Source organism: Ipomoea nil, unplaced genomic scaffold, assembly GCF_001879475.1.
Source record: "Ipomoea nil cultivar Tokyo-kokei standard unplaced genomic scaffold, Asagao_1.1 scaffold0688, whole genome shotgun sequence".
NCBI lineage: Eukaryota > Viridiplantae > Streptophyta > Magnoliopsida > Solanales > Convolvulaceae > Ipomoea > Ipomoea nil.
The window spans coordinates 7,478,956-7,495,401 of record NW_017617116.1 but is presented as its reverse complement, the minus strand read 5'-3'; the positions used below and the strand labels follow the sequence as shown (position 1 = coordinate 7,495,401).

The 16,446-nt window shown below is 33.5% G+C and overlaps 1 protein-coding gene across 1 annotated transcript in view; it reads left to right on the top strand.

The window, feature by feature from the left end:
- Positions 1-830: 830 nt before the first annotated feature.
- The window catches only part of LOC109175259, a 35,264-nt gene continuing 19,648 nt past the window's right edge, over positions 831-16,446 (top strand). The window contains exons 1-6 of the mRNA XM_019324495.1: positions 831-1,181; positions 1,353-1,415; positions 4,978-5,013; positions 5,107-5,332; positions 5,381-5,572; positions 5,771-5,830. Coding sequence (XP_019180040.1) covers positions 849-1,181; positions 1,353-1,415; positions 4,978-5,013; positions 5,107-5,332; positions 5,381-5,572; positions 5,771-5,830 — 910 coding nt within the window. The 5' untranslated portion in view covers positions 831-848. The remainder of the gene's footprint in view (positions 1,182-1,352; positions 1,416-4,977; positions 5,014-5,106; positions 5,333-5,380; positions 5,573-5,770; positions 5,831-16,446) is intronic.

The following is a 16,446-nucleotide window of genomic DNA, read 5'->3' as shown; positions in this document are numbered from 1 at the left end:
ATCATAAAGTCACATAGGTGTATCAGGTTGCCCGGATACAATTATAAGTATTAACATTTTAATTTATGAAAAAAAAACTCGTAATTGTTATTTAAAAATGTGTTCTGGTTGAACCTTGTTTCAGCTACTACTAACACTTTGATTTAGGAGAAAATTAGTGAAAATGCACTTTGGGTAAAATTTCTTTGACCTTGTAATCCTAGTTGGTAAAAAGTAAGGACCACAAAGGAAGTAAACCAACCTATACCCCTAGTTTGTCAATAGTTGACCAGCCCAATAGACCATTCCAAAAGAGAATCGCCTTGTGGTTATTAAACCAATTTGGTTGGGATTGCCCTATACTATTAACACTTGTACGGATAATACTTGGTACAATCTATAATACACAAGCATGTTTGTATCGGGTACAATACGATAGGGTGTCGAACTGTCGATTAAAACCCTAATTTTTTTTGGAATTATTAATTTATTTATTTATTATAAAAGACAGAGAAAGAACACAACTATAAACAAAGGTAACCATGAATTGTCAACAATGAAAACATTAGAAGTAAGATAGGTTGAATTATATTTTAGCACAAAAAGTGTATATAAAGCTCTATATAAACTCTCTGCCTCAGCTTAAGCCTTTCAAGAAAATCGATCTGATCTCCTGCCTGCAGAATCCTACTGCTAATCCTAGGAGGTAAGACCAAAACCCCTTCAACTATGCTGTCTTCTTCCTTTATTTATACTTTTAGCTAGCTAAAACAAGAAATGGATGAAATTAAAGTTGAATACTCATAATAATTCTGGAAATATACTATACTATATTGTATGTAGTATATTTGCAGGAAGCTAAGCTAAGCATGGAAGACTTGAGACTAGCTGCAAAACATTACTTTGGAGCGGGCTACGAGAAGTATAAACAAGAAGCTGATGAGAGCGGAGAATCCATGGAGGAACTCTACATTGGTATGGCTAAGATTAGCATACGTAAGTGTAGCGCATGTCGCGCTATTCTCGCAGGTTTCTACTTCTGCTGCATCGAATGTGAGTTCTACAATGGCTACAATCTCTGCCTCAACTGCTTTTACGAGGATGTAACACTCAAACACCAACATGACTCCTTCGCCGATAATCACAGTATACTCACCATGGTTAAAAATGGCAGTCGCTATCCGCCCTGTGATATTCAAAAGGTATTTTAGTATTCACAGTTTGTTTGTTTAGTTTGTTTATATTCAATAATTTGACCAATTTGGCTGGAATATAATTGATGCATTTTAGTATTTGGAAGAAGCTAATTAACAACTGATCATATATATGATGATGATTCTTCTTTCGTTGTTATATATTATTTATATATGTAGAAGCCAAAAGGAAAAGGTCTTCAACATCCCCCTCCTGTCCAAGTCCAACAAACAAAAAAATTGGTAAGACTACTTCTTTTCCCAGTAAAAGTATTACATTTTTCTTTATAAGTAACAAATACTTGTCAATATTGAAAAAATGTAATACTTTGATCTTAATATTTGTGGGACATTTTCACACAAGTGTTACCCTTTGATTATATGCATGTAGGAGAAGGGAAAAGCAAAGCAAGATTTACAAATAGTTGCAAAACCATACCGTACAAGCCCTCCTGCAGATACAATGATTCTGGTAAGGACTTAAAGGATATGATAGTTACACTAATTAACTTGTAGATTTTTAGCTGGAAAATACTATGTGTACTCTCATTTTTTACTCTTAACTTAAACTCCCACACACAAAATCTTGATGGAGACAATTGTATTGGGACCCACATGAAAAAAAAAGTAACTTATCAGCGCCACATCAGGGAGTAAGATTTGAGAGTCTAGGTAGTAAAACTCCTTTTAGCTAACAAGCTATAACCCAGAATTGTTAGTTGTTTTTTGAGGGTGATTTGTAACTTGAATTAAAAATTTTATGACCTAATAAGGAGGGGCGAGCTATGGTGGTTAATGAAGGAATGGAGAAGTTGGGTCGCATCGCGAAGGCCCACCACAAGGCCGCCTCTCGGGAAATCAAGAACGCGGCCGATGCGTTTTGCCGGAGTATGTTCCGGGAGGCCGGAAACGGGCATAGCCTAACCCAGAATGATTTCTTAGCAGTGATGAACAAGAAGGGGTATCCACAATATGCCGACAGAGATCTGTTCAGAATGCTAGCCAAGAATGGGAATCATGTGACTATGTCGGAAGCTCTGACGCTGTACTACATTGTTCTGAGTGGAAGGCCATTTTGCAGCAGCTGCGAACACTTCATACCTGACATGTTTTTCTGCTGCTCCAAATGCCCCGCCGCCAAATACGCCCTGTGTCTCGGTTGTTATGAGAACGAAGCGTATCTTCGCCATAAACGGAACAAACATGTCGGGGAAAATGACGTCTTCTTCTTGGATTACACTGTGTTGCATACCGGCTGCTTCAGCGCCACCCCGACGCCGCAAACCCCCAATCTTCAAACTGAACCCTCAAAGGCAATCGTGAAAAAGGTAATAATTAAAACATTCCTTAATTGGTCGTCCTAGGTTGTTTAATTTCTTTAATTTGTTCACCAGATGGGTTGCTGAGGCAATTCTAGCCAAAATGGTTAGACTGATCATTTGGTAACTATAAGATTATAAGTTTAACTTTCAGCAAGAGTGACTTGTAAATTTTTTTGGTTAAGTTTGAGCCGGTCATTTATAGCTTTTGGACAATTTAGGTTAGGGGATTGGCCGGTAAGTTATGGCAGACCGCCTTATAAACAACCTGGATTGAGGGTTTATTCTACAGATTTTCGTGACCAAAAAAAAATTGTTGATTGCATGAGTTTATTAATTAACATGGACATGCATTTTGGTGTGTTTGAAGCAGGATAAACGAACGGAATTAGTGACCACATTCTCAACAGTACTCACCACTTGTACGGCGGCACTGAATTTTGCCACTGCGTTTTGCACCATAATGTGATCACACAATGAAATATGTATGTGTGTGTGTAAATTAGGTGGTTACCGAACAACCGCGCCCAAATTGGTAGGAGATCGAGATCGAGTTCATTTGGTAATTATAAACTTTGAGTTTTACCCCATGAGAGTGAACTATTGGCTTTCTACATTTGAGCTAGTTAGCTATATAGACAATCTAAGCTGATTTACATTTTTCTTGTAGTTCACAGACTTCATCCAAAGTATACTTTTAAGTAGGGTTTTTTGTTTTTCAGTAAATAAAAAATTAGGTTATTATTGGTTTGCAAAATGTATTCATTTTGATTGTGGAATAAGTTTTTTTTTTTTTTTTTTTTTTTTTTTTTTCTTCCTTGTCGTCCTATTACTCAAAAATCATGTTACACACATTCAATCACTCATTTTTAGATAGTATATGTTTTTAAAATTACAAGCAGTAGTTTTCAAGATAAAGACCGTTATGTGGTGCGGCAGAAGGTTGAATAAATGCCATACTGACTCCTTTAAAAAAAAAGTTTATTGTACACAAAAATTTACAATTTAATGTTATATCTGGAAGCTAGATTGACTATTTACTTCTAAAAGGATCATAAAATGCAGAATATATATAAATTGTTATAAAATAATTCCACCAACTAATCACCCCTTTCTGAATGGAGTTTAAGTTAATTAATTTTTCTTTTAAATACTTATTTCTTTCTTTCCAACCACTCTGTCCGTTTACACTCTCCTCATCAACCACCAAATGTGTACTATAAAAATTAAACTTATTATAATACAACCAGTCATCATCGGACTCCATGGTTGACGACCAAAATCCAGTCAAATATGAAGGCGCGATTTACAACACTTTAATCTTTCATTATTATATATTGTAGACCAACAATGGAGAAATTTCTGTGTAAATTCGGAATTATTATATACATATATATATATATATATATATATATATATATATATATATACAATGAAAACTTGAAAACCCTCTGCTTGATCACCTTAACTAAGCCTTTCAAGAAAATCTCCGATCGATCCCCGCCGGCCACTCTCCTGCTAAGAGATATGGAAGATTTGAGAGAAGCAGCACGATATTACTTGGAAAGTGGCTCTGAGGAGTATAAGCAGCGGGCACGCAGAGCTATTGCCGGCGGAGAATCCCTCGAGGAATTCTACGTACGAGAGACGAAGAGACGCATACGTAGGTGCGATGTTTGCGCGAAGCTTCTGGTTGGTTTCTACTTTTGTTGCACCAAATGTGAGTTATACAAGGGGTGTAACTACAACCTCTGCGTCAAGTGTTTCTATGGAAGAACATTCCAACATGATCATGACTCCTTTGCTGACAACCATAGTGTACTAACGATGCATAACGAGGGCCGTGGGGAACCCACTTGTGTTATTGAAAAGGTATTTTCATATTCAACAATGATTTAAAGATTAGTGTTTTTTTTTTTTTTTTTTTCCTGACTGACCTAGAGAAATTCACAGTTAGTATTTAAGGATGTGGTTCAAACTAAAAATTTTCAGATTATCAAGTCAATACTCTGACTAATTTAACTGAATTATCTTTGTTTAGTGTTCTTTTCTCATGGATTTATGGCATAAATAAATATAAGTGGCGAGAAAAGACGTACACCATGTTTGGTAAATGGCTGTTAACTGATAGCTTGTTAGCTATTAGTTGATTGTGTTAATTAGAAAATATAACTAATTGATAACATTAGTTGATTGTAGAAAAGTGTTTGGTAAATTAGCTGTTAGTTGATAGCTGTTTGGTATAATTTCTTATCTCAAAAAGCTAATTGAAAAAGTTGCTTGGAGTAATTTTTGAGTTTTAGCATTTTAGAGTTGCAAAAAGCTAATTAGCCAAACACTTGTATCAATATTTTAACAAAATCAAACAATTAATAGTGATTGTATTTTATGTCGTGAGATGTGTGTTGTGTTATATAATTCTATATTTGACTTCTTTCATCATCATCGTCATCATTATTACTATTATTATTATTATTGTTATGTAGGACAAGGGAAAAGGCAAGCAAGATTCCAACGCAAGTGATTGTAAGTCAATACGCCGCAATATTACAGGTTCAACGGACTTAAGTGATTGTAAGTCAATACGCCGCAATATTCCAGGTTCAACAGACTCAAGTGATTGTAAGTCAATACGCCGCAATATTCCAGGTTCAGCGGACTCAAGTGATTATAAGTCAATACGCCGCAATATTCCAAGTTCAACGGACTCAAGTGATTATAAGTCAATACGCCGCAATATTCCAAGTTCAACGGACTCAAGTGATTGTAAGTCAATACGCCGCAATATTCCAGGTTCAACGGACTCAAGTGATTGTAAGTCAATACGCCGCAATATTCCAGGTTCAATAGACTCAAGTGATTGTAAGTCAATACGTCGCAATATTCCAGGTTCAACAGACTCAAGTGATTGTAAGTCAATACGCCGCAATATTCCAAGTTCAACGGACTCAAGTGATTGTAAGTCAATACGCCGCAATATTCCAGGTTCAACGGACTCAAGTGATTGTAAGTCAATACGCCGCAATATTCCAGGTTCAACAGACTCAAGTGATTGTAAGTCAATACGCCGCAATATTCCAGGTTCAACGGACTCAAGTGATTATAAGTCAATACGCAGCAGTATTCCAGGTTCAACAGACTCCAGTGATTATAATAAGTCAATACGTCGCAATATTCCAAGTTCAACGGACTCCAGTGATTATAATAAGTCAATACGCCGCAATATTCCAAGTTCAACAGACTCAAATGATTGTAAGTCAATACGCTGCAATATTCCAGGCTCAACGGACTCAAGTCATTCCAAATCAATAATTCCACTTCCAAATTTAAGAGACTCAAGTGAGTCCAACTCAATCCGCCATTCGGTAAGTTACTCTATCTTCAATTCTAACCATTAGACACAATATAATTCAGTAGTTGCATGCACGCATCATGCATATCACAGAAACTAACACTCCTCCCCCAACTCCCCTATTTTGTGGTGTAAGTTGAGGAAGATTATGATAGATAAAGAAGGTATAGAGAAGTTGGCATATATCGCACAGGCTCACTACAACGCGGCCCCTGAGAAAATCAGGAACTCCGCAGATAAGTTCTTCTGGAGTATGGTGAAGCAGAAAGGAGAAACCAGGGTAGCCATGGAAGATTTCTTGGAATCCATGAAAGAAAAGGGGTATCCAGAATATGCCCACCCGGAGCTTTTCAAAATGGTAGTGAAAGATAGAAATGTGGGTATGAGTATCACGGAATCCCGGACAGTATACTACATTGTTGTGAGTGGAAGGCCATTCTGCAGCTGGTGTAATTGCTTCATCCCTGACCTATATTTCTGCTGCTCTAAATGCTCCGCCCGCTCTTACGCTCTGTGCCTCCATTGTTACTCCAACAAAGCTTATGTTAACCATGGGCACTCTAAGGACGATGATGTCTTCTTCTTGGATCACTCTGTACTGCACACCACCATCAGCGTTACCTCTCCGGAGGGAAGCGGATCCTCCAAGGCAATTGTGGAAATGGTAAGTCACACAAATTTACTAATTGCACATATAAAACAATGTTAATCAGGCCGCACTACCGGAAATTATGAAATTTTCGAACACTTGAAAGTGATCTTAAATCAAATTAAAAGCAAAAAGTGGTCAGAAATAGCTATAAAGGTTTTTCTGGACACCAGAAGTGGTCTGAACAAGACTTTCAACTTGATTTAAGATCATTTTCAGGTGGTCGAAAATTCCATAATTTTCAGCAATGAGGCCAGGTCTGTGGACTTATTGGTAATTTATATGTTCCAGGGTCCTGGATCAAAAGGTATAGAATTCATACCGGAAAACAAAAAATTACAATACAAGACACATACACATATTATATATTTACTTATTTTTCAAATATGATTAAAGTGCATAATTTGATTAATTTCACCAACACAGGACAAAGAAATTTATAACAGAATTACTAATTTATTTCAAGAACAGAATTACATAACACAAAGACACAAAAACTCATAACATAAAATACATATACATACACTAGGGTCCACATTACATTCAGAACCCTAGTCCATGATATAAGGATTGAAGCTTATTAGTTCAGATATATAATGAAGGGTTTTGGCGAGCCGAGCCAACAGGGCCAACCTGGTATGAGTAAATTACTAACATTATTTTATATATACACACACACAAGTTTATAGAAATATATATATATATATATATATATATATATATATATATATATATATATATATATAGGGTAGGGTTCCAGTAAGAACATGTGCTTAGGTGAGAACGTGAGAACATGAGAACACATCATCTGCATCCATCTAATATTTTTTAATGGTCTAAATTAGATTAAGTATGTGCGAATGCGCATTAAATGTGTGCAAACACACTAAATCTTACCCGCCAAATTGGTAAGATTTTTAGTCATTTTCACATGTCTGTTTTTATATATGGTTCTAAGGTGACCAGTTTAAATCAAGAATGTCAATAAGTAGTTTTCAGAGAGTCAAATTTATGACATTATGATTTCAAAGTGAATAGCTTGAGCCACTCGGTGTTTGTTGTTTTGTTTGTTTACTTGTTAAAGTTAAATGAAGGCTTAATTATTGTGGTGTAGAATCCGCGTGATGATAAAGTGGCGGCTGTAGTGAAAGTAGGACAGGCAATACTCAACGCCGGCGCCGCGGTTCTGTCAATTGCCAGTACTCTTGGTTGCACCATCATGTAATGATCAAACAAGTATATATGCATGTTGGCCGAGTTGAATCTGAGCTTATTGAACGTAATTGGAAGGTCACCTATTGATTTGATACCAAATTGGTGAACAATTTTTCGTTTTAAATAAATTGAAGTTCAATTTTTTGAACCACTTGAAAGTTTCTGTTCAAATGCATTATTACTAGCTTGCGTTTTGGGTATTGAATTGTACTGTGATTGTGTTATATTTGGTCACGGCTGGTCGGTTGCAGATGGCGGCATATCTTCCAATCTTGAAGATTCAATTACTTGTTTGAGAAACAAATTAAATAGAGATTATAAAGAGAGATTGATGGTTGTAATTGGTATATTCATCTAGTTAATTCATGTATAAATTTTTTATTTTTTCTCTGATTGTGTTTCATAAAACAAGTCCAAGTCTAACTTAAAAGGTCATCAATGACATGTACGAGATCGAGATCTTCATTTTATTTACTTATTACCTCATCGATCAAGTTCTCTCATTGACCCTTCAGGTTTTTAGTGAGATCTGAACCCCACACCAGGCCTTGCCCTCGGAGAAACGGAATTATTTGTGTACACCAGAAGAGGAAGTTGCGTGCGGTGAGTTTAATGGACACAAAGTGATGTGCCATGGATAGGGAATTAGGGGTGGACGGCGACGGCACGGTGGCAGCGGTCACCGTGCGTTCGCTTGAGTTTGTCGACATAATTTTGAAGAGAGGAGAGAGAAAAATTACCTATCGCTAACTGATACCAGATGAATGAATAATTCTCGTATTCAAAATCACAGTGAGAAACACAGAGTTACAAAAGGAATAAAAGACTTCCCTAACTAATCTAACCTCTCCTATATAATGTGACAAAATATAACATCATATCACTAATAACTCCAACCCTCCAGGCTCGTTGTGAAATTAAAATCTCCACCATTGCATGCCGTTAGAATAATATATAAGGTTGTAGGGTGATTAGTCGATCAAATTGCAGGACAAAATCTCCATTTTATAGCTAGGTAAAACCTCAATCTACTTCCATTGCTGATCTTGGATGATCCAGTCCCCTACAGCTACCAAATTTTACAAGTATTATTAGTTTTAACTTTTAACGCTACCATCTACGTTTAACTTAATAAAAGAAGACCTTGGTTTCTAACAAACAAGCAAAATAAATATGATTTGATATGGACAAGGGAATATACATTATTGATGTTAGGCCAACTATCAATTTTGGAATGATAATTTTTTTTTTTTTTTTTTTTTTTTGAGTTTGTGTATATAACTGTATATATACACACACACTTTATTATATTATTAGAATAAATAATAAGTTAAAGATTTGGGAGAAGAATAAGTTAAAGATGTAATTATGTGATATTGGCTAAATATTTTAAATAACAAATATTAGGTAGATGATTGGAATGTCAAGTCCATTACTCTATTAGCTTGTTATTCAAATATGAGCACACAATATTTGACATTGCTTATTATTGAAATAGGTCGGAAAATTTTTATTATCTATTTTTATTAATAATATATATCAAAATATAGTAACATGAATAAAAATGCATGATATATATACGAAACAAATATGATATATTAATAAATTAATAACATAATTACCCAATGCATGATATTATTAGTTGAAATAAAGCTCGAACTCTTTTATGTGAATCAAAATCCAATTTGCTTTTTGCAAACATTACCAACCCTACGGGACTGAACATTTGTCCTTTGTAATCACGAAAAAATCAATGTTTATTTTGAGTTGAGTTAAGCTCCAGTGGACTTCATCAACAGTTAATTTAATAATTATAAAATTTTATAATAATTATTTAGGTGTTCTTAATTTAAATTGATAAATTATGAACAATTAAAATTAATTTATCTAATTAGGATAATTTACCAACTAAGGTTACAAGGTGACTTTCACTCAGAAAGCACACTTTTAAATAGTGTAATTGTGAAGTTTATTGTAAAATAGGTATAATTAAGTGTACAATACACCAACTTAGGGATGAAATTTGGCATACAAAAAGGACTAAATTTGTAACAATAAGGGACGAAAAGTGAGTGTAACTAACAAATATGAATAAATTCTACAATTATCCTATAATTTAGAGACTAAAAGTACAAATTTTACATTCACTTAATATATAACACGACCATTTTGTATGTTTCAATCTGGAAAAATAAAAGATTGCTTGGACAACACTTCAACTAGCAGTCGGTGCGTGTACTGTAAGGCAATTTATATGATGGACAGAGAGATTTTTATAATGGTTCGGCCAACTGTGCTTACTCCACTCTTCTTTCACAACTTGTGAAAGGGTTTGCACTATCACTCCTAGTACAAACTACTTCAAGCTGGCTTCCTTGGTCACTAAGCCGGACAGTCACTTGAAAGGTTTTTCAACTCCTAGAGTTTACTCCGCCTCTATCAACTTCTTCCTGAGCTGAGATGTTGGAAAAATAATCTGATGATTCTCCAACAGGGTGAAGCTTGTCTTGATGTCTGGATTGATCTTCACTTGAGGAAAATACAAGACTGCTTCAAGTTGTAAAGTATGAGGATGAATATGCCTTTGAAAAACTTCACAACAAACACTGGTTATGAAAATCTAAGAAGATGTAACTGCTTTGAAGAGCTTTTCTTAAGATTGCAAGAGTGAGTTAACCAGCACCTTCTTCAATTGTGAACAGAGGTATATATTTATCAGTCAACTTTCCAAATCTTCTCTAATGCTTGTTCACTTGTTGTGGTCATCCCTTGAGTCGTTAGAGATAATCAAGGGAGAAAAAAAAAAAAAAAAAAAAAAAAAGAAGCAAAATAACATCAATAATGCGAGTATGCGATCACCTAAATCCAGTCACGTGATTTAATGTGTTCATCCCTTGAGCTGTTCAAGTCTTCTCTAATGTTATGACAAATACATCAATTTTGGAATGATATCATTGATTGAAATAAAGCTCCTTTATCTGAACCAAAATCCAATTTGCTTTTTGCAAGCATTTCAAAACCTAGTCCAGTGACACATTAATCAATTTCATGTTGACTTAAGCTCCAGTGGAGTTGGTCCACACTCCGCAGACTCTAAGTTTAATAATAATTATTTATTTGACTTCTCAATTTAAATTAATAAATTCTGAACAATTTAAACTAATTTATGTTATTAGTGTAATTTAATTACCCGTTAAGGTTATAAGGTGATTTTCACTTAGAACGCACACTTTTAAATAGTGTAGTTGCGAACTTTACTATAAAGTAGGCAAAAGTGCACAACACACCAGCTTAGGAAAGAAATTGGCATAGAAAAAGGACGAAATTTACAACAACAATTATAATTTAGGTACGAAAAGTGAGCGCAACCAACTAATAGAGATGAATTCTACAATTATCCTATAACTTAAATACGAAAAGTGTAATTTTTCATTTCCCTTAATACATAACACGACCATTTTGTGTTTTAATTAGGAAAAACAAAAGATTGCATGGACAACACTTCAATAACTAGCCGTCCGCGCTTGTACCGTAAGGTAATTTATATCATAGAGCAACGTCCACATAGCATTATGGACCTTGGATCAAAACGACGATGTATAGAATTCATACTTGTAAAGTATAGAATTTCATAACACATAATACAAAAAATCACAATACAAGACACATACACATTTTATGTATTTACTTATTTTCCAAATCTGATTTAGGTACATATATAATTTGTGTTTATAGGTACAGAATTTCAGAACACGAGACACATAAATTCAAAACATAAAACACAATTACTAATTTGTTTCAGATACAGAATTCATACCCTTGAAAGTATATAATTTTATAACATAAAACATAAAAACTCACAACATAAGGCACATACACATGCACCGGTGTTTATAGTGCATTGTGAACCCTGGTCCATAGTATAAGAATTGGTAATGACGCTTCCAGATGCACAATTAGTTATACACAGATGTACTGATAAATACCCGATATGAAAACTCAGTTGGACCACCTAAATTCGATCAAACACTTAAACCCCTCCATAAAACCCCAACAAAAATACCCCTTTTGACCCCCAATAATTACTTAATTATTCTTTCAGTTATTACCCACAAAACAAACTAGCCGTTGTCTTCTTTGTAACTCACTAATCACCCTATTAAACTACTCATTAGTCACCCTTTTTATTTCTAAATTCCATAACCTCTTATTCATTACCCACTAATCCCCTATTTACTACCTATGACTATAAAACTACCTGAAAGAGATTTCTTGACTGGTTGGAAAGCTACGCTGCCTTTCTTGACTTTTAATTTCTATTTCTAAAAATTTCTTTAATTCTCCCTCTTGTTCGTGTTTACAAGTTTTCTTCCTCTTGTTTTTTTGACAACTTTCTTTCATTCATCTTCCCTTTCCGATCCGTTGACATTCAATGGTATTGAATGGATCGGAGTTGGTGGAGAGCATTTATTATCCCCAGCAGTTAGTGCCACATTCTCCTTTGGATAGTGTATCCTTTTTAGAGTTAATTACACTTTTAATCCTATAATTATTAGAATCTTGTTAATTTGAATCTACAATTGAGTATCCAAACTATTCATTTGTTTTTCAATTTTGGTTCATCCGGCAAAATTGTCGGTGCTGGAAATTATGGAATTTTCGACCACCTGAAAATAATCTTAAATCAAGTGGAAAGCCTTGTTTCGACCACTTTTGGTAGCCGGAAAAACCTTTGTTGCTATTTCGACCACTTTTTACTTTCAACTTGATTTAAGATCACTTTCAAATGGTCAGAAATTCTATAATTTCCAGTAGTGAATTATTACTGAAAATTTTTAATCTATTTTAATTTGTTTAATTTGGGACAATACGGTCATTCCTGGTTTAAAAAGAAAAGGGAGAAAAGTTGAGAATTTTACGGAGTGAGGTGAGCTTTAATAAGTCGATATAGCAAATAAATATAAATATATATAAACAAAGAGATTTAATAACAACCCAGATTGAACGAAGATTAAAAAAAGAAAACGAAGTGTCAATTTGATCTTTTTGTATTTAGGTCAAATTTAAGGTACGTGGTTTTCTTTCGTAAAGTGTGTGGTTTTTGTGTGTGATTTCTGTGCTGTGTGCTTAAGGTGCGTCGATTTAAAACTTTAGGTGCATGATTTTTCCTTCTTTTTTATAAAGTGCGTTACTTTTTACAGTTTGATTCTTTAATTTCAGTGATGCTTGGACCTCAAATTCCTTCTGAGACGCTTCTATGTCCGTTTGTAATTCATTTTGCTTCGCTATAACAGATTTCGAAAATTTTGGACTATTTTTTGTTGCTTCTACAGTTGATTGCGTCTTGCTAACCTTGTCCGAACCTCCTGGATATTCAAGAAATTTTCCAGTAGCAATATATATATATATATATATATATATATATATATATATATATATATATATATATATATATATATATATATATCAGTCAACTTTCCAAGTCTTCTCTAAGCTTGTTGTGGTCATCCCTTGAGTGGTTAGAGATAATCAAGGGATCAGATCAGAGAAAAAAAGAATAAAACAAAATAACATCAATAATGCGACCACCTAAATCCAGTCATGCCGACATGCATCTGATTTGATATGAACAAGGGAATATACATTATTGATGTTAGGCCAACTATATATCAATTTTGGAATGATAAATTTTTATTTTTATTTTATTTTGTGTATATAACTGTATATATATACACACACACTTTATTATATTATTAGAATATGTTAAAAGTAAGTGGGGATTGGAAAATGGAGAGTGATTGGAATGTTACGCCGCCTTTCTTGAGTTTTAATTTCTATTTTTTAAAATTTCTTTACATCGTACTACTTTTTTTATTTTTGGTTGGGTGCGAATCATAGTGCTTTCTAATTGGTTAACTTTCTATGAAATGGTTGTTTGAAGTAGTTGAGTTAGATATATGATTGTTAATAATGGCCAATGGTAATGATGGATGGCATATTGGCTTTTGGCAAATTATTTTGTGGATTGGGATCCACCTTTCAAGGTAGATTCAAGTTGAAAGATACACAATTTATCTTTTAAAAATTATAAGAGTAAATACTCAAAATGATCCCTCGACTATAGCAAAATTTACAAATTAGTCATCGACTTTCAATTTCAACCAATTAAGTCCTTACCTTTGTAATTTTGACACGATTTGGTCCTACATCTATTTGACCGTGATTGACCGATCTCCAGAAGAACCTTCAGCTCTCGTCGGAGCACGTGGAGGCCTCCAGGATGGCGTTGCACTGGTTCAGAAACACGTCGTCTTCTTCGTTCTGGTACGAACTCAACTACATTGAATCCAAAGGGAGGATGAAGAAAGGCGACCGAATTTGGTAGATTGCTTTCGGCAGTGGATTCAAATGTAACAGTGCAGTCTGGAAATGCAACCAGAACCTTAAAAAACCGACGATGGACCATGAAATTACATATATATCCTCAAAAATTACAGTCAACAAACGGTCAAATAGACAGAGGACCAAATTGTGTTAAAATTACAAAGTTAAGGACTTAATTGATTGAAATTAAAAATCGAGGACCAAATTTTGAATTTAGCTATAGTTGAGGGACCATTTTGGGTATTTACTCAACTTATAATTTGTGATTATCTTGTGTTGTATTCACAAATTTCCAACACTTGAAACACAATTTATATTGTAAAAGTTTACAATTTCAATACTAAAAATACAAAATTATACACTGAAAGACATAATAATATACATTGAAAATGTGTTTTTGCATTCTGTTCAAAATCTTTGAAAGCCACTAATTATATTCAAAACGGGTCATTCGCTATATCATGGAAGCAACCTACTAAAAATACTGTTTAATTTGTATAAATTTATAGAGTCAAATGATTTATTTGTATTTTTTTTGTTCAATGACCTAATTACACAAATATTAATAATTTGATAACCTATTTGACATTTTTTTTCTATTTTAATTTGTTTAATTCGGGACAATACAGTCATTCTTGATTTTTTATATATATATATTTTTTTAAAAAAAAAAAAGAGAAAAGTTGAGAACTTTACGAAGTGAGGTGAGCTTTAATAAGTCGATATAACAAATAAATATAAATATATATAAACAAAGAGTTTTATTTTTTGAAAATTAATCTCAACCAAGTCTTAGTACGAAACTAAAAGAAAGGAAAGTTCAGGTTGTGTGTAACACATGATTTTTTTAAAATCGATTCGCTAACTCTCGGTGGTGCTAAGAGCGTTGTAGCGTCAGTCTCCCAGGATAAAATGGATAACTAATTAATGTTTGAGCACTCAAACAAAAATCTCGACAAACTAGAACAACAGGCGATCACTTAAACAAAAATATCGACGAACTAGAACAACATGCCAACACTTTGCTATTTTATAGAAGTGTTTGCAGAAATTCGTAAGAAATTATTTTGAGAGAGCAAGAGAGAAAAAAAACAAGTTTTTGAGTGTTCAAAATCTAGCATCTAAAACAATTTACCTAACACCAATGTTTTCAACATCTTTTTTAAAAAGTCTTGTATATCTAGTGGTGCAAAATCACTTTCCAAATCAATGTAGGACAAATGCCTTCATTTTTCAACTCAAATATTTCTATTTTGATAATAAATTTCTCATTCACCCATTATTCGTTTTGATCTTATAATATCTCGATTTTTTCGTCTCATTATGAAGAACCTGAATCCAATTTGATCCGACGTAAATAAAAAATAAACTCACATATATTTGTACCACAAAATAATCACTTTATGCTAAAATTCAAAAACTTTTTTTAGATGAAAGATGCCATCGCATGTGATGCAGACACCTCCTCCACTTTCACTGTTAAAGCAAGTCCTATATAAATCCGCCTATTGCCCTCCCAATTCACACGGAAACTTTTGATCTTCAAGCAGGTAAGATTAAACTCTGCTCTTTATTTTGAGATCAACTCTTTCGTTTTTACTTCTATTGTTAGTTATAATTAAACTTCTTGAATACTGATAAGTTATCAGTGATAACTTCGTACTACTCGTCCTTTCATCTAACTCGCTTTATCATACATATATTTTTATTTTTAATTAATTATTATTAGTGTGTCAACACATCAATAGTTTTTATACTAACAAAACAAGATTGATTTTATAGTCTATTATATTATTTTATAAATTTTAATATTCTGTTTATTTTTATATTCTTTAAATGCAATATTATATGGTGTAAATTAGGACAAGAGAAAAGACAAAGAATACAAGCATTTACAGTTGGACCTACCTTCAAAGATGCCGCGGGTAAGAATTGCCCCCTACCAAGGGGAAATGTAATACATTTGATAAAAAATGTAATACATTTGCATCAAAATGTAAAAATGTTACATTTTTCTTTAAAAGTATTACATTCTTTCTTATAAGTAACAAAATTCTTTTCTTAATTAGTATTATATTTTTTTATTATAAGTATTATATTGTTATATTGACTTAATCTGTCTTACTGATCAAATAAAGATTTGTGAGATGTTTTCGCACAAGGAAAAATCAACATCGGAAGATTTACAAATAGTTCCAACACAATACCGTTCAAGCCATACAAAGATTCTGGTAAGGACTTGAAGGATAAGATTTTTTTTGATTTTTTTTTTTTTTTGAATGCTACTGACTCTATATTATATTCACGGCTGGAAATTATGGAATTTCCGACCACCTGAAAATGATCTTAAATCAA